This window comes from Capricornis sumatraensis, chromosome 1, assembly GCF_032405125.1.
Source record: "Capricornis sumatraensis isolate serow.1 chromosome 1, serow.2, whole genome shotgun sequence".
In the NCBI taxonomy this organism is placed as follows: domain Eukaryota; kingdom Metazoa; phylum Chordata; class Mammalia; order Artiodactyla; family Bovidae; genus Capricornis; species Capricornis sumatraensis.
In genome coordinates, this window is record NC_091069.1 from 79,821,923 (window position 1) to 79,846,091 (window position 24,169).

The following is a 24,169-nucleotide window of genomic DNA, read 5'->3' on the forward strand; positions in this document are numbered from 1 at the left end:
ATTTAAATTGCTTTGCTTTGAGCCATGATATATTTTGGTCTTTAAATTTTACTTTCCCCAGTAATCTGGTAATTCTTCTTAAAGCTAATTCTTTTTGCTTCAGGACTTATGCCTCATATTACCACTTAACCAGGCTGGGGAGGAAATGATAATAAATTTATCTGTCAAAGTTCCTTAACTCTTACCCAGATGTACTTTTCCAAATGATTTATAAGAAACAAATTATTTCTTAACACCAGAGTCCTGTCATCTTATACATCATTTAACAGTATGATTTGGACAACGTCTCAACAGATTTTGCAAGAGAAAAAAAAAGAGCTTTAAAAACCAATCTGTGAGTGTAAAATTGATACTCCAAACAAGAAAATTAACCCTTCACTTAATAAAATCTCAAACCTGACAAGGACCTTAAAGAAAATCTTGTACAACCCCAAGTTCATATAAAGAACTTGAGGTCTGGAGAAATTATTCCAGCCCATAGAACTAATATCCTTGATCCAGTAACACTGTCATTGCTTTTTTTTCTGACGAGGATTCTATTAATGAGAATTTACTAGAACTATTCCTGTGATCCCACTATTTTATGTGTCATTTGTCAAGATTGTCTTTTGGAAATGACAGTTTATGCTAGTAATTTATTACATTATACCAATGACTTTCATTATAGACTGTTTTCTGTTTTGCAACTAAAACATACCATCTGTCTTTATATTTCTTAGTATTTTCAGTATGAATTACTTCCATAATAAGGAAATGTAGATGCAATATTTAAAGGCATCCAGTGTGTCAATATGAATTAGTATAATGCTCTTGGGATAGTCTTTGATTTATTGAGTCATAAAAATACTCTTAATCATTAAAATACTATTTCTATTACTAAGAATTTATCTTAAGGAAATAATTATAAAAGTTATGGAGACGGAAACTATCTTCATGATATGTTCCCTTTTATATTTATTACAATGAAATAGCTAAGTTTTTAAGAATTATGATAATTCAACCTGATATTAAGAAGCCGTTAAAAATAATGATCATAAATTGCATAACTAATGTGGGGAAAGATGATAATATGTGTAGTAAGAAATGCAGAATCCAAAAGTGCATCTGTATTTTAATTATATCTATTTAAAGACATGTATAAAATACAGATAAGCCTTGGAAGGAAAAATAGAAAAATTAAAATTTAAAAAATGTTTTAGTTTAGTGAGATTGTGAGGGTTTTTATTCCTGTTGTTTGTTTAGTTATAAAAACTGGGAGAGTAGGAAAAAAGGATATCCAACATGCATTCAAAGGAAAAAACAAAGAAAATTCTGTCTCTTTTCTTCCTTACAATTACATATCTTCTCCAGGAAGTTTATTTCCTCTTCTCAGCAAAAACCCCTATAATCTATTAATGTGGTTGAGTGTTAAATGATGTCTGTAGTTTACCTTGAAATGCATTTTTTTTTAAAGATGGATTGAAAGATACATAAATATGTGATAAAGGAAGTACTGCAAAATGTTAGCAGGTATAGAATCTTAGTGGTGAGTTTTGAAAAATATTCATAATAAAACGTTAGAGAAAAATTATTTTGAATGCCTTTGAGGAGGGAATGAGAAAAAATAATAGCCAGTTTTTACAAGCAGTATTTCACTAAGGAGTTTTTCTTTTTTGTGTGCATTAGAAATTAATATATATACTCAATACCAGTGAGAAATTGTTATTAACAATGATAGCTTGCATTTGAAATTTATTCGATTTTCCTCTCTCTCTCTCTCCCTCCCTTTTTTCTGCCTAGTTTTTTTGTCTTCCTTTATCTTACGAAAGACAGTCGTTTTCTCACCATGAATATCATGAGCAAGACCACTTCTGAGGTGTGGTTGATAGATGGCCTGAGCCCTTGGGACCCACCAGTACTTATCCAGAAGCGAATCCATGGGGTCCTTTACTATGTGGAACATAGAGATGATGAGTTATACATTCTCACTAATGTTGGCGAGCCTACAGAATTCAAGGTAAATCATGTATTTTCGTGGTCCCCATTTAGGCTGTTAGGAAGTGTTACAGTAACATCAACATTTCTTGCTCTAAGAGTTTATTGTTTCATAAGCTTTGGGTCATTAAAAACTGATGCTACCTTCCTGTATATAACCAATCCCATTTCTCTTCCCTCAGAGCTAATATACCTCTTCATATTTTACTATACCCAAAAAGGTTAGCAAAGGAAAACATTCCCTATCCTAAATAATGTTAGTCATCAAAGCCAAACTTAGTGGCTTAACAAACTTTTCAAACTGTTATAAACGAGATTTTGAGATCAGTTTGGACTGATCTCAGGCAGTTCCTCTGCTGGTCTCAGCTATGCTCAGTGATGGCCCCACAGTCAAGGGGCCGAGGCCTCACCAAGGCCCCACTGGCTCTCAGTGCTTGACCATCAGCTAAGCACTGCATCATACCCACCCAGCAGGCTAGCCAGGGCTCATTCATAAGGTGATGTTCACACTGCACTCTGATGCAGAGTTAAGTTCCTTCAGCTCTTCATAAACAGTGCAAACTAATAAGGTCTGGTTTTCAGTGGTTTCATCTCTGGATGCTGTAGTCATCATTTCTGATACCTAGATCTCGTCTAATTTTGTTCCACACAGCTAATGAGAACAGCAGCTGATACCCCTGCTATTATGAATTGGGATTTGTTTTTCACGATGAAGAGAAATACCAAAGTTGTAGACTTGGACATGTTTAAGGATCATTGTGTTCTCTTCCTGAAGCATAGCAATTTACTTTATGTTAACGTGATTGGTCTGGCTGACGATTCAGTTCGGTCTCTAAAGGTATGTTTAATTTTCAAAAGATAATACTGTTAATCAGAATACATGCCGTATTAACAGAACATCAAATTTTTAATAACAGCAATGTACTTTTTCTTAGAAATTAATTTAAATAGAATTTAGTATAGTGGGTCTTCATCAGGTTTAGGAGGTTTATTTTGGAATTACTTTTAGAAGTCTTTGCTTTTAGTGCACTGAAAAATACTGCTGTATAGGATGAACTTCAGAAGCAGAGTTAAGTGCCATTGTATTTCTCTTGCCACATATCTCTGTATCATGTATCTCTACAACCTTAGATATAGTCATAACTCAGGCCAGCTTGGCAGCTGGAACCTAACCACTACCTCCTTCTCCCATCCCAGACAGTAATCATGCCTCCCGTGTTTCTGCTACAGTGTTTCGGCCACACTTGTTTGTGTCTGTATCATCTCTTTGCCAATTTTATCAAACTGTGAATGGTAACATTATTGCCCAGTTTTACAGCAGCATTAATATGTGAGTTAAGGTAACATGAACTGAAGGGAAGAAAGGAGGCCTCTGTTTTACTTGATGTGGAAAGAGTTGTATGACCAGCAAACAGGCCATTTGTATCTCCCTATCTATAGTGTTATGACAATTTTTGCTAAAATGCAATTCCAGTAAATTCACTGGATGCTTATTAAATTTTTATGTGCAGAGTTCTGTATTGGGCTTTCTGGAATGGAAAGATAGTAAGTCAAAATACCTGGCCATAGGAGAATACCATTTTTCATGAGATATAGACTTGTAAACAAAGATTAAGTATAGGATGGGTTTAAATAAGTGGGATCAAAAACATAAAATGTACCATGAGGCCTGGAGGGCCCAAGAAAACTTTAGGGGGTAGTAGAATTTGAAATAACCAAAGAAGATAGATAGGGTTTTGTTGGGTAGGGAAAGGAATAGTATTCTAGGATGAGAAAGTCCATCAAATGAAGTTCTAAGCTGGAGAAGTTAGGAAAATATTCAGGAAACTTCTAATAAATCACTTTTATTGAAGCAGAACGAATTACTAGGGGATGAAGCTATGATTTGACATTCTTTGACTGTCAATATGATGAATTTATCCATAAATTATGAAGAGGGGAAAATTTGAAGTTTGAAGGCAGGGGAATAATTTAAGGAGTCATAACTTCACAAGGTTATCTGGCAGCCACGTTAGAGTACACCGAAACACCAAGAGATGAGGGGTATGGAGGTTAGTTTTGAGATTGTTATAGTGGCATAGAGATCTAGACTAGAGATCTCTTCAAGAAAATTAGAGATACCAAGGAAACATTTTCATGCAAAAATGGGCACAATAAAGGAAACAGTATGGACCTAACAGAAGCAGAAGATATTAAGACGAGGTGGCAAGAATATACAGAAGAACTATACAGAAAGATCTTAATGATCCAGATAACCATGATGCTGTGATCACTCACCTAGAGCCAGACATCCTGGAGTGTGAAGTAAAATGGGCCTTAGGAAGCATCACTACGAACAAAGCTAGTGGAGGTGATGGAATTCCTGCTGAGCTATTTCAAATCCTAAAAGATGATGCTGGTGAAGTGCTTGACTCAATATGCCAGCAAATTTGGAAAACTCAGCACTGGCCACAGGACTGGAAAAGGTCAGTTTTCATTCCACTCCCAAAGAAGGGCAATGCCAAAGAATGTTCAAACTACCTCACAATTGCATTCATTTCACATGCTAGTGAAGTAATGATCAAAATTCTCCAAGCTAGATTTCAACAGTACATGAACTGAGAACTTCTAGATGTTCAAGTTTGATTCAGAAAAGGCAGAGGCACCAGAGATCAAATTACCAACATCCGATAGATCATAGAAAAAGCAAGGAAATTCCAGAAAAACATCTGCTTCATTGACTATGCTAAAGCCTTTGACTGTGTGGATCACAACAAACTGTGGAAAATTCTTAAAGCAATGGGAATACCAGACCACCTTATCTGCCTCCTGAGAAACCTGTATGCAGGTCAAGAAGCAATAGTTAGAACCAGACATGGAACAACAGACTAGTTCTGAATTGGGAAAAGAATACATCAAAGCTGTATATTGTCACCCTGCTTATTTAACTTATTTGAGAGTACATCATGCGAAACGCAAAGCTGGATGAAACACAAGCTGGAATCAAGGTTGCTGGGAGAAATATCAATAACCTCAGATATGCAGATGACACCACTTTTATGGCAGAAAGCGAAGAAGAACTAAAGAGCCTCTTGATGAAGGTGAAAGAGGAGAGTGGAAAAGCTGGCTTAAAACTCAACATTGAAAAAAAGAAGATCATGGCATCTGGTCTCATCACGTCATGGCAAATAGATGGGGAAACAATGGAAACAGTGAGAGACTTTATTTTCTTGGGCTCCAAAATCACTGTGGATGGTGACTGCAGCCATGAAATTAAAAGACGCTTGCTTCTGGGAAGAAAAGCTTGACAAACCTAGACAGCACATTAAAGAGCAGAGACATTACTTTGCCAACAAAGGTCTGTATAGTCAACTGCTGCTGCTGCTGCTAAGTCGCTTCAGTCACGTCCGACTCTGTGCAACCCCACAGACGGCAGCCCACCAGGCTCCCCCATCCCTGGGATTCTCCAGGCAAGAACACTGGAGTGGGTTGCCATTTCCTTCTCCAGTGCATGAAAGTGAAAAGTGAAAGTGAAGTCGCTCAGTCGTGTCCAACTCTTCACGACCCCATGGACTGCAGCCCACCAGGCTCCTCCATCCATGGAATTTTCCAGGCAAGAGTACTGGAGTGGAGTGCCATTGCCTTCTCCACTGTATACTCAAAGTTATGGTTTTTCCAATAGTCATGTATGGATGTGAGAGTTGGACCATAAAGAAGGCTGAGTGCAGAAAAATTGATACTTTTGAACTGTGGTGTTGGAGAAGATTCTTGAGAGTCCGTTGGACTGCAAGGAGATCCTACCAGTTCATCCTAAAGGAAATCAATCCTGAATATTAATTGGAGGGACTGATGTTGAAGCTGAAGCTCTAATACTTTGGCCACTTGATACAAAGAACCGACTCAGTGGAAAAGAATTTGATGTTGGGAAAGATTGAAGACAGGAGGAGAAGGAGACCACAGAGGATGAGATGATTGGATGGCATCACTGACTCAATAGACATGAGTTTGAACAAGCTCCGGGAGATGGTGAAGGACAGGGAAGCCTGGCTTGCCACACTCCATGAGGTCGCAAAGATTCAGACATGATTGAGCTACTAAACAACATCTAGTGGCATAAATAAGAAAGAATGAGAACCTAAATAAAACAGCCAGAATTTCCCATCGACTTCATGAAGTCAGATTATCAAATGTAATGTCTGGTGTCTTAAAAGGCTGTATAAATGTTCTAAAACAAAAATGATTTTTAACTTTCATGATTACATTTTTCTTTCTAGTTATGGTTGTATACATTATAAATAAATAATGTTTAAATAAACAAATTATCCTTGAAAATAATCCACAGTCTGAAGTGAATAAATTAGGAACTCTTCTAGAAAGTCAGTGAAAATATATGTCACTAGTGCTTTACAGCAGTGGATTCTTTGGATTAATTACAAGAAATTTTCTCTGTGAACCTAAGCTCTGTGACCATAGTTTCTACAGGTTAAATGGTACGCTCTTTATGCACACATCCCCCACCTATACTCTCTGAATAGTGCCCACCAGTGACGTTGCTGTGCCAAGACCTCTGATTTTCTAAGGAATTTGCTCTTTCTCTCTTTCTACAATTACTCAGGAAAAGAAAGGCAATTTTCTTTGAAATATTCTGACTCTCAGTGCCATTCTAACATACCGTCAGCCTGCTTACTAGAGTTCTTTTAAAAGGTGTAAGAGGGATGTTAGTGGAAGGCTTGAGGCTGGACCCTGCTGCTCTGAGAGAATAAATTTTGATTTCTTTTCCTTTTTTCTTAAAGTTAACAATCTTAATCATAATAGCAGTGAGTCTCTCAGAGTAGGTGTGCGGGAAAGGTTTTGTTCTGCACAATGGTTAGCCTGGGAGCTAAAGTTAAAAACAAATTGTAAATGCTTTAGTGCTGCTGAGCTAGTTTGTAGTCCTGGAATAATGACTGTTGTCCCTGGGGCTGTCCAGCCAGTAGAGTAAGGGCTGCTGGGTAAGTTATTAAAACCACAAGTGAGAGATCTCATGTTCTATGAGAAGAGAGATCTTGAAGGTATCTTTGGGTTCTGGAATCCCTACTTGATGGGCTGTTATTCTTAATCTTTTTGTTGTTTTGTTGCCCAAGTTTATATATCCCCAGATAAACTTTTTTTATTAAAGGAGATAAACCATTTTCCTGTACTTTTTTCTTATTTTTATTGGTCATTGTTTTTTTTGTTGTACTGAAGTAATCCTTAAATGAGGCATTAGATGAAAGTGGATAAAAATAAACTTGATATCTACATCATCTTGTTTGGAACAGACCCAGAAATTTAATTAATAATACTTAGTGTCTCAATAAAGAGTACAGCTAACTGTTCTGTTCTTTAGCTCCCGCCTTGGGCCTGTGGATTCATAATGGATACAAATTCAGACCCAGAGAACTGCCCCTTTCAGCTGTGCTCTCCAATACGTCCCCCGAAATATTATACATATAAGTTTGCAGAAGGCAAACTGTTTGAGGAAACTGGGCATGAAGACCCAATAACAAAGACTAGTCGTGTTTTACGTATGGAAGCCAAAAGCAAGGTAAGTCTTTGTGATCCTCACTGTCAGCCCTGCCATTTACTGAAAAGATTCTGTTTGTTAATTATTAATGCCCCTGATGGGATTACATTATCACAGTTTAGTAAAGTGGATCTCACATTCCACTGCAAACTCAAATCATTTTAGGAGGTAAATGGACTTTTCTTTAAACTTGAATACTCATGCAATTTTTTAAACATGGATTAGAAAATTTATAACCAGTCTGAGTGCTAAGTCACTTCAGTCATGTTGAACTCTTTGCAGCCCTGTGGACTGTGGCCCACCAGGCTCCTCTGTCCATGGCATTCTCCAGGCGTTCTCCATACTGGAGTGGGTTGCCATGCCCTCCTCCAGGAGATCTTCCCTCCTCCAGGGATTGAACCCACATCTCTTACATCTCCTGCATTGACAGGTGGGTTCTTTACCACTAGTGCCACCTGGAAAGCCCTTTAACCAGCTTAGCAAGTCCTTGATATTGTGTATTGTGTATATTTAAATATTAAAAGTTGATTTAAAGAAAAAAATCGTTTGTGTGTCATTATGGCAAAAATTTTGACGGTAATAAGCAATTAGAGTGAACTAGACTAGGATAGTCCCTGCCTTTGTGGATATTAAATCTAGTGGGGAAGATGCAAGATGTTGAAGAAGTAATTTCTAATGTACTGATTGCTGCCAAGGAAGATGTACTGAGGACAGTGGAAACATGTGGTAAAAGGAACTTAGCTCATCTGCAGAAATGGGGAAAGCTTCTCTGAGGAAGTATTGTCTCTAGAATGATCAAGAGTTAAGCTAGGGGGCTTCCCTGGTGGCTCAGTGGTAAAGAATGCACCAGCCAAGGCATGAGACACAGGTTTGATCCCTGATCCAGGAGTATCCCACGTGCCACAACTGTTGAGCCTGTGCTCCACAACAAGAGAAGCCTGCGTATTGCAACTAGAGAGTAGCCCCTGCTCGCCGCAACTAGAGAAAAGCCCACTCAGCAGTGAAGACCCAGCACAGCCAAAAATAAGAAAGTAAAGTTATTTTTAAAAAAGCTAAAGCTACAGGAATTTGCCTGGTGGTCCAACGGTTGAGATTCCACCTTCCAATGCACGGGACTTGGGTTTGATCTCTGGTCAGGAACTGATATCCTACATGCAGTGGGGCAACCAAGCCTGCATGCCACAGGGAAGACCAGTGCAACCAGAAAGAAAAAAAAAACAGTTAAGCTAGAAAGGGGGAAGGATTATTTTATAGAAATTCACCTGTATCTTTTTATAACAATGAATCTTGCTGCTAAGTCGCTTCAGTCGTGTCCGACTCTGTGCGACCCCATAGACGGCAGCCCACCAGGCTCCCCCGTCCCTGGGATTCTCCAGGCAAGAACACTGGAGTGGGTTGCCATTTCCTTCTCCAATGCATGAAAATAAAAAGGGAAAGTGAAGTGGCTCGATCGTGTGCGACTCTTGGCGACCCCATGGACTGCAGCCCACCCAGCTCCTCTGTCCATGGGATTTTCCAGGCAAGAGTACTGGAGTGGGGTGCCATTGCCTTCTCTGAACAATGAATCTTACTGAGAAGTAAAAATTCATTTACACTGTTGTAACAAATTGAGTATAATAATGAGGGGAAGAGTTCTTCCTTATTTGATAACACACTAGTGCCCCAAAGTGAAGTTTTCAAAATGAGAGTGAAAAAAATTAGAGTGGCCTGGTTATATTATTTTTCTTATGTAAACTAGTGCTTTTCCTTAGTTTCTGTAAGCAGGGTGACAACCAACATTTCTACCCTTTTTCTATGAAAGGAAGATCAGATATAGTTCATATTATCTTAATTTTATCTGTCTAGAGAACCACACTGAGGTACAGTTGTTTGACTTGAAAATAATTTAGATGTTAAAATTTATAAAACCTGAACCACTTTGAAACATTTTAAAAATAAAGTTAAATAGGTTGATGAAGAGGATGTGAGTGGGTGTTAGGTTAGTAAGAGATTTCAGGTTTTAATGATTCAGAATTCTGACAGTTGAGTACCAAAAATTGAGTTGTTTAAACTTCTTTAGTTAACATATTTGTATATATTCAAAGATAGGAAATGCCCATATATAACCTGAGGTATAGGAAGAATACTATGCTAATATATGTAACCTTGATAGTTATTTTGGTTTGTCCTGAAAGAAAAAAAATAGTTAAACTGAGTAGTGAAGAACTCATTATAAAGTTACTTAACTGTCATGAAAAGCTACATTTAATAAACCATTTTCAAGCCAGAGTCTTACTATCTTTTCTAGTTACTCTAATATTGTGTCAGCAGCGTAGCTGAAAATTAAGGACCCTGATGGACTTTGAGAGACCATAACTCTCTTGTCTTAATTAAATGAAGTTGCTGCTCAACATCAATAAGCATCACATAAAATTGGGGATGAAACTGTTTCAAAAGACTTCTTTACCTGCATAATACATCTTCATTTCCAGGATGGAAAATTAGTGCCAATGACTGTTTTCCATAAAACGGATTCTGAGGACTTGCAGAAGAAACCTCTCCTGGTACAAGTGTATGGAGCTTATGGAATGGATTTGAAAATGAATTTCAGGCCTGAAAGGCGGGTGTTGGTGGACGATGGCTGGATATTAGCATATTGTCATGTTCGGTGAGTCATGTTTTGTGTGGCATATGAGGGCTGGAGCATCATCACATGTCCGGAATAACAAGATGCTGGGGAGCGAACATTGATTTGCTCATTTGCACTCCTAAACCTGTGCTAGTGGAACCTGGTTCACTAGCAGAACCCTGGGTCTGGGATTATTTAATCCCAGGAGCAAAAGGGTATCTTTTTAGGATTTTACACCAGATTTTTAGAATTTTTAGAATAGATAAACCAGCCTCTGTACTTAGCTACATTATTGTTTCCATTTCATTCTCCTGAGTTTGGATTTTTCTAAAATAGCTTCTTAAGCTGGACTCCCTTTTTTCCACTCTAATTTCCATATTATTTTGCTGATTTCAAGACACAAAAGTATTTTGTTTCTGTTTAAATCCTTTACCACTTTCCCATCTCCACAATAAAATCCACATCCTCCATATTAACACCCTAGTGATGTGGCTTACCTTCATGGTGGCGTCTGTCGGCACTCCCCAAATACGCCCTCCTCTCCAGCCACGTACCTCCTACAGGTGCAGCCTTTGCTGCATCATTTGAAATGACAGCCTCTGTGACCTTGCACATGCTGTGTCTTGATGCCTTCCCTTTCTTTTTGTTGTTCAGTTTCTCCATCGTGTCCGACTCTTTGTGACCCCATGGACTGCAGCACACCAGGCTTCCATGTCCTTCACTGTCCCCCAGAGTTTGCTCAAACTCATGTCCATTGAGTCGATGATGCCATCCCTTTCTTTGCCCTTCTGGGAACTCACACTGTTGCTTCAAGACTCAGCTTAGGTGTCATCTCAGAGCACTCACGTTCCTGACTCACATATAGACAGGTGGATAGTCTCTGCTCTGGTTCTGCTTCTGTTATAGCAGTGCCTGTGTTGCTTGGTAGCTGTTTTTCCCCGAAAAATTATGACCTCCAGGACAGAGGATTTCTACTTGTTTATATTTTTAAGGCCTGCATTTAGCACAGTGCCTGGTAAATAGCAAGCAGGCACTCAAAGCATATTTGTTGAATCAAGTTTTGATTGTCTGCAAAAGGGGTTGGCAAACTTTTTCTCTGAAGAACTAAATAGTAAACATTTTAAGTTTTGCAGGCCACATATGGTCTCCCCTGCATACTTCTGGTTGATAATTATTTTTTTCCCAACCTTTAAAAATATAAAAATCCTTCTTAGCTCAAGGACCATATAAAAACAGGCCTCTGGGCAAATTTAGCCCACAGGCTATAGTTTGCTGACCCTGACCTATATCATTAATATTTTTTCCCCACTAAAACTTTCTTGCCCTTTAATTTCAGGGGAGGTGGTGAGTTAGGCCTCCAGTGGCACTCTGATGGCCGGCTAAATAAAAAACTCAATGGCCTTGCTGACTTAGAGGCTTGCATTAAGACGCTTCATGACCAAGGCTTTTCTCAGCCCAGTCTAACAGCCCTGACTGCTTTCAGTGCTGGAGGGGTGCTTGTGGGAGCACTGTGTAATTCTAGTCCAGAACTGCTGAGGGCTGTGACTTTGGAGGTGAGTACTCCATCTCTACTGTTTACCAAATAGCGAGGTGTGAAGTAATAGATGCTCTAAAAAAAATTTCCTGTTCCAGTTTTACCATTGCATAGAAGTATAGCAGAGCTTTTAAATTTTAAACAGAGAATTGTAGCTATGGGAGAAGTTCCTGACAGTATTCTTTATTGATTTTTAAGGATTTCCACTAAAGGATATTAGTGGCTATTCTCATTGATCATTTTGTATCTGTAAGAGCATTTAGAGTTGGTGGAAAAGTGGCAAAGCATGCAAGATAACCGGATCTAGGAAGTCAGGCCGAGCACACTGACTCTGGAATGCGTGAAATCCTTTGGCTCTATTGGCATCAACATTTCAGTCCTGGATTTAGGGACTCTTTATTTTCAGATACTCCATTCTTATTAGTGGTCTTTAGGAGTAGTTTTTCTGTACTTCAGTTGAAATACTTTGACCTGTTTTGCTCGTGTCCAAAATTATGAAATTACAGCAGCTCATTCACCTCCACCATTCTCCTGCTTCCTGGTTAGCGTAGAGGCAAAGGACATTTTCCTGTTGCCTTCTAGGTTCTTCTGGGTGGTCTAAGAATTAAATTGACAGAAGGCAGATTAACAGAAGAAAATGAAACAGAAGTTTAGTGACATGTATATATGGGAGAGACCCAGGGAAACTGAGTGACTCACCACAATGACCAGAGCTCTCACCTTAAATACTGTCTTCAGCTAAAGGTGAAAGAGGATGTTGGAGGCACTGATTTGGGACTTCAGGAGATAGAAAGCAATTCACGTGGAGATGGAAAAGTGAAAGTCTGATAAACAAATGTTTGTTAGCAGAGACGAGGGAACACAGAGTGGACTCTGGTCTCTAAGCATTTCCCCAGCGCATGTCATCCATATTTATTATCTGGTGATATTCCTGTAATAGGCCCTCTGTCTAAATTCTTCAGGCAGTTATAGAAGAGGTCAAAGTTTCTTTCTGAGACTTTTTGGACCTTGACTATTTTCAGCTTAAAATAATCTGGGGGTGGCAAATTTTGTTCTTCTGCAGTAGATAACTCTAGAAGATAATTAGGATAGAGAAAGTAAATTATTTTCAGGGGTTTTTTTATTTTAATTTTGAGGGTGTAAGCTTGTATGAAGTAAATAAGTTAAATAATCTGACCCTGTAAATCTGTTTTTAATAGAAATATTAAGTACAGAAGGGAAAAAACTCCACGCAAAAAGATAATAGTGGCAGAATTATAAAGAAAATGTGACTAACTTCTGACTTTGAGAAATTACTTTGACTTTAGAAGTCAGAAAGGAAATCATCAGAAATGGGTGTATAAGGATATTTACCCCACATTGCTTGTAACAACGAAGACATGGAGTTAACCTAAATATCCAACAGTTCGTTCAGAATTTGGGGCATATTATGTCTGATTGGTAAAACTAAATTATGTGGCTACTCTCACTCTGAGGCAAAGCTGGGACGGGACCTATCTGGCATCTCTACAGTGAGAGGCAGCCGGTGTCATAAGATTAGGGATACTGTAAATGCAAAAAAGGAGCTCAGTCAAAGATATTAGACAGACAAAAAGAATTGCATTTGCCCAATGTACTTGCTTAATGTTAATAGAAAACAAAGCTGAAAAACAGGTTATCAGAAGATTATAATGGCTTCATGAACAAAGCAGCTGCCATTTCATTTAACACTGGTTATAAGCCAATGAGTGATTTTCTTTTTCAACTTGGGTATTTTTCAGATTTCCTTCAGTTAGCATTTATTACCTTGTTATAATGTAAAGTGTCCAGCTGAGTTTATTCATGTGTTCTGGGAGTTTTATTTTTAATTGTGGTAAAATAACATAAAATTTATCATTGTAACCATTTTTAAGTGTGTACATTTCAATAGTGTTAAGTACATTCACATTGCTGTACAGTCAGTTTCTGTAACTAATCTTGCAAACCTGAAACTCTACCCATTAAGTGGCAACTCTCCAACTCCCCCTTCCCCTAGGCTCTGGTAACCACTATTCTAGTTTTCTTTGAATTTGACTACACTAAGGTACCTCCTATATGAATGGAATCATACAATATAAGTCTCTTTACAAGTGTTTTTTTTTTTTACTTAGGTAATTTCCTTAAGGTCCATTGTGCTGTAGCAAGTGTCTTTCTTTTTCAGGTTGAATTTCATTGTATCACTGCATTTATATTTTGTTCATCCATCCATCTATCAGTGGACCCTTGGGTTACTTCCAGTACTGTTGTGAACAGGGGTGTACTTGTCAAGACCCTGGTTTAATTTCCTTTGGATACACAACTAGGAATAGAATTGCTGGAGCATGTGGCAATTCTGAGGTTAATTTTTTGAGAAACCAATACTCTGTCTGCACCATTCTACATCCCCACTAACAATGCACAAGTGTGCCCGTTTCTCCACGTCATTGCCGACACTTTTTTTTATAGAGCCTAGTGGATGTAAGGTGGCAGCACTTACTATATGAAAAAAAGAAAACTAAAAGCAAAAATTGTGAAATTGGAAGATAAACCTTTTGTCATTCAAGGAGTCTGAATACCTTAAAAGCCAGTTACAAATCTCAGGCCCTGGTTAGACTGGGTAATTAATCTGGCTCCTGGGAATGTACATTGCTGCTTGAGCTCTGTTCTCTCATGTCAGCATGTATATTCATAACGTATAGTATTTATCTGAAATTCATTTTACCGTTTTATTAATTGAAGTTTACATCTCTCTGACTTTTTTTTTAAGGCACCTTTCTTGGATGTTCTCAACACCATGATGGACACTACACTTCCTCTGACATTAGAAGAATTAGAGGAATGGGGGAATCCTTCATCCGATGAAAAACACAAGAACTACATAAAACGTTACTGTCCCTGTCAAAATATTAAACCTCAGGTAGTGAAAGGCAGTTGTAATACTATCCTGAAGTGACAGGGAAAATAATTAGAAGGACGTGTATCCGAGGTGAAGTAGAAATTTAGTAAGGCCTTAATATTGTTTCTCCTTATAGTACTCAGACACCTTCCAGCCCCTTCCCTGCTCATACTCCTTGTTTGTTTCCGTTTAATAGCTCAGGAGACTAGATTCGGTAAGATCAAGGTCTCACTAGTCAAGAAAAGGTTATTCCAGGTAACAAACAGTCTAGTATTGGGATGCTGTAAATCTCAAAAATATCAAGTGAGGGAAAAAAAAATGTCTATCACGTAGGGGAAAAAAATAGAGATAACTGTTTTTCATAATCCATAAGGTAATTGGTTTTCATAATCCATAAGGAATGGGATCATAAGGAATTCTTTGTACATCTCTTTCCTTTCAGCATTATCCTTCAATTCACATAACAGCTTATGAAAATGACGAACGTGTGCCTCTGAAAGGAATCGTAAGCTATACAGAGAAGCTCAAGGAAGCCATCGCAGAGCATGCTAAGGACAGCGGGGAAGGTAGGAAACCAGCGAGGAGCAGGGGCCGTCGCCGTCAGTGGGCTGCTCGGAGCTGCACCTGTCATGCTGCAGACCAAATCAGCCACCCACAATCACAGGCAAATCACTGTTATCCTGAGTTGACTGCCCAGTAGAAGCAAATGTAATGACTATGGCTGCCTTGCCTCTTTTTCAAAGGACAGCATTAAAAAGGTAGGCAAGGCACAAAGAAAAAAGTAAACTTAAATTTATCAAACGTAACTTGGAGGTATAGTATCATACTATATCATACTATTCGTTCATTTAACAAAATTAATTGAGCTATTATTCTTGGAATTCTTTAAAGTTTTTGCACTGGAGCTTCCGTGCCCAAAATAACAGCTCTAATTTTCTCTAGATCTTTCAGTTGTATTAAAAACTCTTACCTTTTTTCCCTTGTCACGACATGTGAACGTCTGGGCTCAGGGTGGAAAGAACTCACATATAAGTTTTCACACAGTTGCCTTCTATTCAGTTCCACATCTCACTCGCACCCATTGCTATAGCTGGTGATTCCAAGTCACAGGGCTCTCAGATTCCATAGGACCCATTAGCTTCTTCCTAGGTCACAACCTTCTCCATGTGTCTTTCCATCCACCTTCCTTTGTCTGGGCCGCCTCCTCCATTTCCTGTTTCAGGAATTTGTTTTCTACTGCTCCCCACCCCATCCCACCCCCTACCTCTTCTTGTTAGTGGTGGTGGTGGTGGTTTATGCCTTTCTTCTTCACTGTTATGGAGAAGGAAGTGGCAACCCACTCCAGTATTCTTGCCTAGAGAATCCCGTGGACAGAGGAGCCTGGTGGGCTGCTGTCCATAGGGTCACACAGAGTCGGACACGACTAAAGCGACTTAGCATGCATGCATGCATTGGAGAAGGAAATGGCAACCCATTCCAGTGTTCTAGAGAATCCCAGGGACAGAGGAGCCTGGTTGGTTGCCGTCTGTGGGGTCGCACAGAGTCGGACACTACTGAAGCGACTTAGCAGCAGCAGCAGCTTCACTATTATTTTAATAGAGTGCTTGAAAAGGAGAAGGGGGTGAAAGGGTGGGTCTCAATTAGCCGAAACTCTTCTAATTGTTTCATATGTTAACTCTTTCAGGCTATCAAGTCCCCAATATTATTTTAGATATTCAGCCTGGAGGTAACCATGTGATTGAGGATTCTCACAAAAAGGTATGTTGTCAAGCCCCACTAAGGTGGTAGATCCCCAAGTAGTGAGGTACTGTGGTTACACAGGGTTGTGCAGGCTACTTCACCAGCTGTTGGGTCTGTGGCTTAGACTTGGAAGAGGAGAAATGCTGAGTGAGTAAAGAGGAAAGGTTCCTGATGAATGAGCTCTGTCAGAGAAAGTAATGGAATCTGTCGTTGGAGCTTCCACCTCTGTGCCAAATAAGAAAATTCTCTTGCTGTAAATTGCTGATTTCATAGTTACATGAAGATGGATAGACAAGGAGAGACTTGAAACACTGCAGTTTTACCACAAAGGCCTTCTAATTTTTTTTAATGCATTTCTTTTAGATTACAGCCCAAATTAAATTCCTGTATGAGGAACTTGGACTTGACAGCACCAGTGTTTTCGATAATCTTAAGAAATATCTTAAATTCTGAAATGCTGCTTTCATTGGGAACTGGAAACACACTGAAGTCTTTCATAGTCATATTTCCAATTACGTTTACAAAAGTGAGTTTTTTAAGTTGGTAAATAATTTTTTAAAAATGTTATTCTCCATCCAAATTTGGTTTCATAAACAGCTCACTTGCATATACGAATGTCTCCACTGAGGCACATGCCCCTTAACCCAGGAAAGTAATTTTCTAACCATGCTGCATAGAAGCACATAGAGAAGGGAGTGAGGGAAGGGCTGCTGACAGCAGAAGTCTCCCCCTTCTCCTGTCAGACCAGCTTAGTTTTACTATGATTTTCTTTGAACAGTTTACACATCAAGGTCCTATTTCTGCTAGTGAAAAATTTTAGGCACTCTGGCAATTAAGTCATCCTCCAGTTTCTATACCTGCATTTTATGGAAGAAGGTAACGTGTTTCCCATTAAAATTCATTAGATCTTTCTAATCATCTGGAGTCCTAGGTGCTCTGATCATCTTTTATTGATGTTATTTCAAAAAGTTACAAGTACCTGCAAGTGATCATTTTCTTTTAAACGTTTTATTATTCTTGAAACACATTTAAGAACCTTCCCTAAAGCAGTTTCACTCAAGTTACAGAAATATATCAGAATTAATGGCCATTCGGGACTTCCCTGGAAGTCCAGTGGTTAAGTCTCCACTCCCAGTGTAGGGGGCACAGGTTTGATCCCGGGCCAGAGAACTAGGATCCTACATGCCGCATGGTGCAGCCAAAAAAAAAAAAAAAAGAATTAATGACCACTCATAAAGTTTACCCAGAGCATGCTGCTATATGTGAAGTTACTGCAAATGCTTAGACTAGAATGGAATGCCAGTGTCTCCATCTCTTTCATAGAGGTGCCTAACAAAAGCTGTACAGTATGTTTAATACCCTGGAATAGCATGCCCGGTTGGAAACAAAACATCTATCTTTGAAAGCTGTTTGACGATGAAGGAGATTCCCAGTGTTGTATTCAAGGATAAGTCCTTCTCCACTGGCCAGTGTGACAGCATGCGTGTCAACTTCACGGCCACTGTAGGCAGAATTGGTACTTAACCTTATCCTCACTCTTGTGGGAATATTTGAAATCATTTCCTTTAGATTTAGCAGTGATGATTCTCCAAAATTCAGAACCATGAGGAAGACTTTGTTTATCCCATCCAGCTCTCTTGTGTACATGATAGAATGGTTGTCATTCCTCAAGTAGCAAAACCACCCCCTGCTGAGGAGCAGCTCATTGGCATGAAGCAGACTTAATTCTTGATATAACTTCAGTGCTGATCTGGGCTGAGTCTTTTGGACCTATTTAAAAAAAAAAAAAAGAATATTAAGATAAATGTTTGATTCTTAGGGTATCAAGAATTATTTCCCAAGAAAACTTCCTTCAATTTTGTCCCTTAAAATAACTACTAAATTTTAAGTATGACTAAGTAGGGAAGCATAGTCCAAGGGGTAGCAAAGAATCAGACAGGATTGAGACTGAACCAGATGGTTTATTTAGCTGCTAATAGCAACTACAGGTAGGCTTTCACCTTGTCTGGGAGTCCTTGCAGAGTGCACAGTTTTCTGCTACATTTTGGCCACAGCTGATTTGGACGTCAAATTTGACTCCACTAAATGTCCATATCTAATTTAACGGATATTTAACTTGCCCAAATAAATCCCTTTATGCTACATTTAAATGGCAGAAAAGCAGCCATCCTGGCCATGGACTCCAGGGACTTCTGTTGAATTGGGGTTTCTCTGTTCTCTTTTGTAGAATAATGTGTAGGTTGGTGTAACTTCAGGAGATGCTAGTTATGAACAGAAAATTGCAAAAAAGGACGCAAAGCAAAATGCTGTCTGAAGTGAAAGAGATTGCACTACATTTTTTTTTTACCCATAAAAGTAATATATGTCCATTAAGATTGAGGTAAATTTTATAGCTATATAAAACAGACACAATTTAATGTTATGTTTTTCTTGTTTTTTTCCTTTAACATTTCAAACATCTTCTGTTATTAAATGTCATTTTAATAGCAGAATAATAATCCAGTTGAATGGTTATACTATACTTAACCATTTCCTTTCATTTTGACATTTAAGTTTCTAATATGCTTCCCCCAAATTTGCATTATTTATTTATGACACAAATATCAGAAAGACAATTACTGTGTCAAGGAGTATGGATACTTGATACATAATGCCAGATTTGTCTTCATATAATCTGTTACCAAGTCAGTGATAACATTCATTCATTATAGTCTTGCCAGTCATGTTGACTTCAGCAGTAGTGGTGGTTATTTGGGGCAGGTGTCTAATGTGTGGTATTTAATAAATGTCCAAAAAAAATGTCTATTCTGTGTTTATCAGGTACAGAGGTATTTATGGTACATGCATATGGTATATGTATATGACTTGTCAACTTGCTGTTAACATTTTGTATAGCCTTAGATAATGCATGAAAAAGCATAGTTCAGTGCCACTTACTTATATAAAAAGTGCCCAGTAAGTGTTGTTACTTTTATCTACTTGATTTACCACTTTCTAGAGGTATGTAATTGTGATTTCTTAGTTTCTCTTTGCAATTCTTAGAGTACTTGTTTTATATATTTTGAAGCTATTGTTAGATGCATAGATTCATGATTTATAGTGGAATGTTCTTTTATTAATTCTTGAAAACTGCCTTTGTCTCATAATGCTTTTCATATTGAATTCTATTTTGTCTGCTATTAAATATTTCCCCACCTGCTTTTTGTAACTTTATTTTTTAAAATAGACAATGCATGCATACAATATAAAATTCAACTATCAGAATAATATACAAATAAAATGATTTTCTTCAACCTCTTCCCCTAGCTTTCTATTTTCTCTCCCAGAGATACACTCTTACTGTGTGTATATTCTTCCATTTTATGTATCATAGGAAATGTTACATTCTGTACGTATGCAAACATAGGTAAACATACTTTTTTCTTCTTTACACAAATAGTGGCATGATACGATTCTGTAGCCTTTTTATTATTATTATTATTATTTAGTAGGTCAGAGGTCATCTCATACCAATCCACTCTGGATATGATTTTAATATGCATTAAAAATTGCATACTTGTCTCTTGTATAGATTAACTGTAATTGATTCAACTGGTTTTCTATTGATAAAATATATAAATCATTTCCAGAGTCTTCTGGAAGAGATATCTAGGAATGAAATTACTAAATTAAAAGCTATATGCATTTTTTTGTTTGGAAAGCAATAGTCAGCTGGCAATCTTTCTGGGCCCTTTCGTTTTAGCTATGTCTCTTATGTCAGATTTTGTCTTTGTTTTCTAATCCAAGAGTTTTTATCTTTTAATAGGTGAATTTAAGCCATTTATATCTGTGATTACCAGACATAATCCTGTAGCCTTATTTCATCTTTTATTTTAATTGCACTGTTGTTTTGCCTTCTTTCTTTTAGCTTTTTATTGGATCGCTTGGCTTTCTTTATGTACTTTTTTCCCCTTCTAATATCCTTTAAAAATTATCATTTATGTCTGTTCTTCTAATGGTTACCCTTAAAACTGTAATGACCATTTAAAAACATTTTTCTTAACACAGCAGTGCTGTTGAGTATAACTTCCTGCAGTGCTGAAAGCTCTGTATTTGTGCTGTACAATGTGGTAGCCACTAACTACTGAGCACTTGAAAGGTTGCTCGTGTGACACAGGAGCTGAACTTTTAATTCTGTCTAATTTTAGTTGTCCCAGTGATTGGTGGTGACTGGACAGCTCAGCTCTAGAGTGCGTTACTCCGTCTCCATCCTTCCAAAGTGCATTGGCTCCTGCGCCTGTGGCTCACACACTCGCTGTCACACGCAGCCCTTCCCTGCCACTACCTCCCATAGAGAAATATACCGCTAGCATTTTTACTCCGGAATACCTTGTTTTACATTATATATCAAAAACTATTCATCCTTAAATTTTGCTGATTCCTTTCCTCACTATATTTTACACATCATGTCTTCCTTTTAGATTCCTTTTGGTTTTGTTGGAGTCCCCAGTTTCTCTTTCAGAAACTGGCTATACATGGTAACACTTCTGTCCTTGTTTTTCCATTTTTGCTCTTGAATGCCAGTTTAAGTGGATATAGGATTCTTGCTTTAGAATCAAGTTTGCATTACAACTGTGAAGGTCATGTTCTACTGTGTTTTAGTATCCAGTTGAGAAAGCTGATGCCAGTTCAATTTTTAGTCCTTTTCTCAGGCAATCTGTTTTCAAGTTTGATTTCTTTCTGTGTATTTTTATGGTTTTCCCTTTTTTCCTCTCTGTTCTTTTCTAGAACTCACTTTTTGTTATATGTTGGAATTCCTAGATTTATTCTCCACATATCAAAAATGTTTTCTCTATACTGTTAACTTCTTTGCCTTTTTTATTTTTCATTTCCCTTGAAATATCAATATCTTTGTAGCTGGTTCTAATAACTCTTTTATGACTAAGGATGTTAATTTACAATAAATACCATATTTTATTGCCATCCATTTGCCATCATTTCATTTATAGTATTTTATATTTTGGTTGTTTATTAAAATACAATCATGTTGTGTTTAAAAAAAATCTTCTTTGCCTTTTTATAGTACACCCTGGGATAAAATCTTGCATCAGTTTTCCAGCACAGTAATTAGAATCTCTTATTTTATTGTTTATTTTGACAATATTTTTACATTTCTAATATATCAAATCACTTCTTTAAAAGAGTTAAGGGACTACATAAAACAACCTACCAGGGAAGGGGCGATTTTATGAGTAATGAAGTCTTACGTCATTATTTTCTTTGCTTTCTTCAGTGTTTTCTTAGTGCCTCTCATGGTCTTAATTGTTCTCAAATGTAGTGTGATTTTTGGTGATTCATTTACTTTTGTATTTGATACTCCATGTTTGCCTGTCTTCAGTTGCCTGTCTCTAGTAACTGCAAAAAACCATGCTGGAGGTAGGTCTGGTTTGTCTTTGGGGGTGTGGGGTTCTTTTCCTGCTTAATAGTAATCAAACCTAGAGTCCTGCCCTCCTTTTAAGGCCTCTGTGAATTGAGGAGTAAAAGCGCTCATTTCTGAGATCACTCCTCAGTGAATCCTCCTCAGTGAATCCTCCCAGGGACATCACTAGAACTGCTGCTTCTCTTTCTTCTGTGCTTGCAGAAGTTTACCGCTGTCTCGGGCTTTGCTCTACTCATTCAGCGGAAGTCTGATCACCAGTCAGGCCCTGGGTTTCCTCCTCAGGCAGATTCTTGGGCAGCCAAGTCACGGCGGTGCAGGGACAGTCCTGCAGTGCTCTCGCCTGTGCCCGCCATTGCTGTTTGCTCCTGTGTAATATTTTAGACTGGCTTCTGTACTCTTGTTTCTCTGTAATCTTAACTTTACTTTCTATCTTCTGTAAATTAAATTCTCACCTTATTCTAGGGCTCTTCTGGAGGTGTTTTATTAAAATGGCATTCCCTGAGAGTTTTGGTCACCCAGATTATGATATAGCATCCCCCCAAGCATGACTCATGATCATTTTAAAGACTTGACTAATCTGACCATTACTGTAATTGGCATTTACGTTTTCCCATCTGTGCTGGTGTACCTTTTTACTTAGGATTTCTTACATATCAGATTCAGATTGGCCTGTGGGAGTATTCTGGACATTTGGACAAAGTGAAAATCAGTAAGTACGCTTAATCCAAAACACAAATGTTAAAATACAGATTTTTGTGTCTCAAGGACCTACCTACAAATTTATCCCTGAGGTGCTTCGAGCCGTAAGTTGTGGAACCAGGAGGGTTTACTTGAAGTTCTATGTCAGAATATTCTGGGGAGTGTTTTCAGAATACTTAGTAGATGCTATAAAACTTGTATCCTAGTTTAGAGTGTGTTTTCCCATGAAAACACCTGAAACTATTTCATATTTTTCTGATCTGAGGAAATGTGTTTGGCTGTTTGCTGGAATTAATGCATTCCTGTTTAAGAAATCTGTTTGCTGAACTTGGCAGACTCAATCGCCATGAGAACAGAAAACAGTAAAGGCCAAAGCTGGAGGGAATGCTTTTCCAGAGCAGCTCCTTCTAGGAATAATTCACGTCTTTAGTTTCTGTAGGTAAACAGCCTTGTCTTAAGAATCTTGCCCTAGATTGATTTATCTACTTTCCTTCCTTCCTTTGGAGAGATAGGAAAGGAGAAAGGATAGTTGGCTTGCTGAAAGACCTCCATAAAATGTCCTTAATATTTCATACCTCAGAATCATTCCAATGATGAGTTGTATACCATCTGATAATGCTTGTGCACCACTTCGTATTTTCACAAAAAACATGACTTGCAAACTCCTTAAAAATGATAACTACAAAAGAAGCCCTATGTGATTGATTTAAAGAACACCAGTTAAGTTTTGAGACAACTCAAGGTGAGTGTATGTTGTCAGCAAAAGAAACTCATTTCCTGTTTCTGGAGTCTTCATGGATACTTACATCAACATTCACAGTATGGTAATCTGAACTGGTGGGTAACCAGGTATGATTGCCTTCAGAAAAACCAGCATTTGAGCTATTGTCCCACTGCATTGGTGACTTTGAGAAAAGAGTACCCTATATCAAGACCATAAAGAAAAAAACAGTTATCTGGCTATTAAAAGAAATGTAATTTGGCCAAAATTTATTAGTAATAAGTATTTAATTCCCTAATTTCTCATCTAGTACTCAAATTCATTAGCATTCATAAGGAGAAGGCTTTAACATTCAGTAGTTAAAACCAGCTTTACACCTTATTGGAAAACAGTCTAATGACATCTTGAGTGTGAATAAACTACTAACTGAACATCAGTACATGCTTGGAATCTTTGCTGGTTTTCCCTAAAAATGAATAATGTCAGACTTCAAAACGTGCCATTTACAGACTCATTCTACTGTGATACAGCAATGGTGACTTCAAGTATACAACCATGTACAAGTGAGCCTAGATTATATCCTTTTTAGCCTGGTTATTGGATGAGTACACACAAAAATTTAGGGGTTAAATAGAAAAGGTTTCACTTTGACCAAATATTAGGGAAATTGGATCTCACAATTTAAAGCTAACCATACAAATTACAGGTTCAAGATGATTTATCTGCTCAGCAACATAATTGTGAAATCCAGAGCCTCAAACCAAAAGAAAATTTAAACTACTTGGGCCTAAGGTTGTACATAACATTTGTTAACGTAAAAGGAAGAATCTTGGTGCTATGGCCAAGCCAGATCTAGCAATACAGACAAGCACTATAATTGGTGTCCTTAACTCCATGTTTCAGGTAGAAGGCAATGAATAACATTCCAAACTCAAAACAGGGCTTCTTAAATCTTAGTTCACCTGAGAATTGGCTAGAAAATATCGTTGAAATGCAGATGCTGGGCTCTACGTGAAAAACTCACTTGTGTGGCTCAGGGAGCAGCATTTTTGACAAG

At 37.9% G+C, this 24,169-nt stretch overlaps 2 protein-coding genes across 2 annotated transcripts in view; one reads left to right on the forward strand and one right to left on the reverse strand.

Annotated features, from left to right (window-relative positions):
• PREPL (prolyl endopeptidase like) overlaps positions 1 to 19,503 on the forward strand; it is a 36,599-nt gene extending 17,096 nt beyond the window's left edge. The window contains exons 7-15 of the mRNA XM_068965442.1: positions 1,780 to 1,996; positions 2,627 to 2,812; positions 7,322 to 7,519; positions 9,970 to 10,145; positions 11,443 to 11,659; positions 14,405 to 14,554; positions 14,976 to 15,099; positions 16,218 to 16,291; positions 16,637 to 19,503. Coding sequence (XP_068821543.1) covers positions 1,780 to 1,996; positions 2,627 to 2,812; positions 7,322 to 7,519; positions 9,970 to 10,145; positions 11,443 to 11,659; positions 14,405 to 14,554; positions 14,976 to 15,099; positions 16,218 to 16,291; positions 16,637 to 16,726 — 1,432 coding nt within the window. The 3' untranslated portion in view covers positions 16,727 to 19,503. The remainder of the gene's footprint in view (positions 1 to 1,779; positions 1,997 to 2,626; positions 2,813 to 7,321; positions 7,520 to 9,969; positions 10,146 to 11,442; positions 11,660 to 14,404; positions 14,555 to 14,975; positions 15,100 to 16,217; positions 16,292 to 16,636) is intronic.
• The window catches only part of SLC3A1 (solute carrier family 3 member 1), a 32,865-nt gene continuing 26,282 nt past the window's right edge, over positions 17,587 to 24,169 (reverse strand). The window contains exons 9-10 of the mRNA XM_068965450.1: positions 23,198 to 23,314; positions 17,587 to 18,043 (exon numbers count right to left, since the gene is read on the reverse strand). Of these exons, the coding sequence (XP_068821551.1) occupies positions 17,603 to 18,043; positions 23,198 to 23,314 (558 nt within the window). The 3' untranslated portion in view covers positions 17,587 to 17,602. The remainder of the gene's footprint in view (positions 18,044 to 23,197; positions 23,315 to 24,169) is intronic.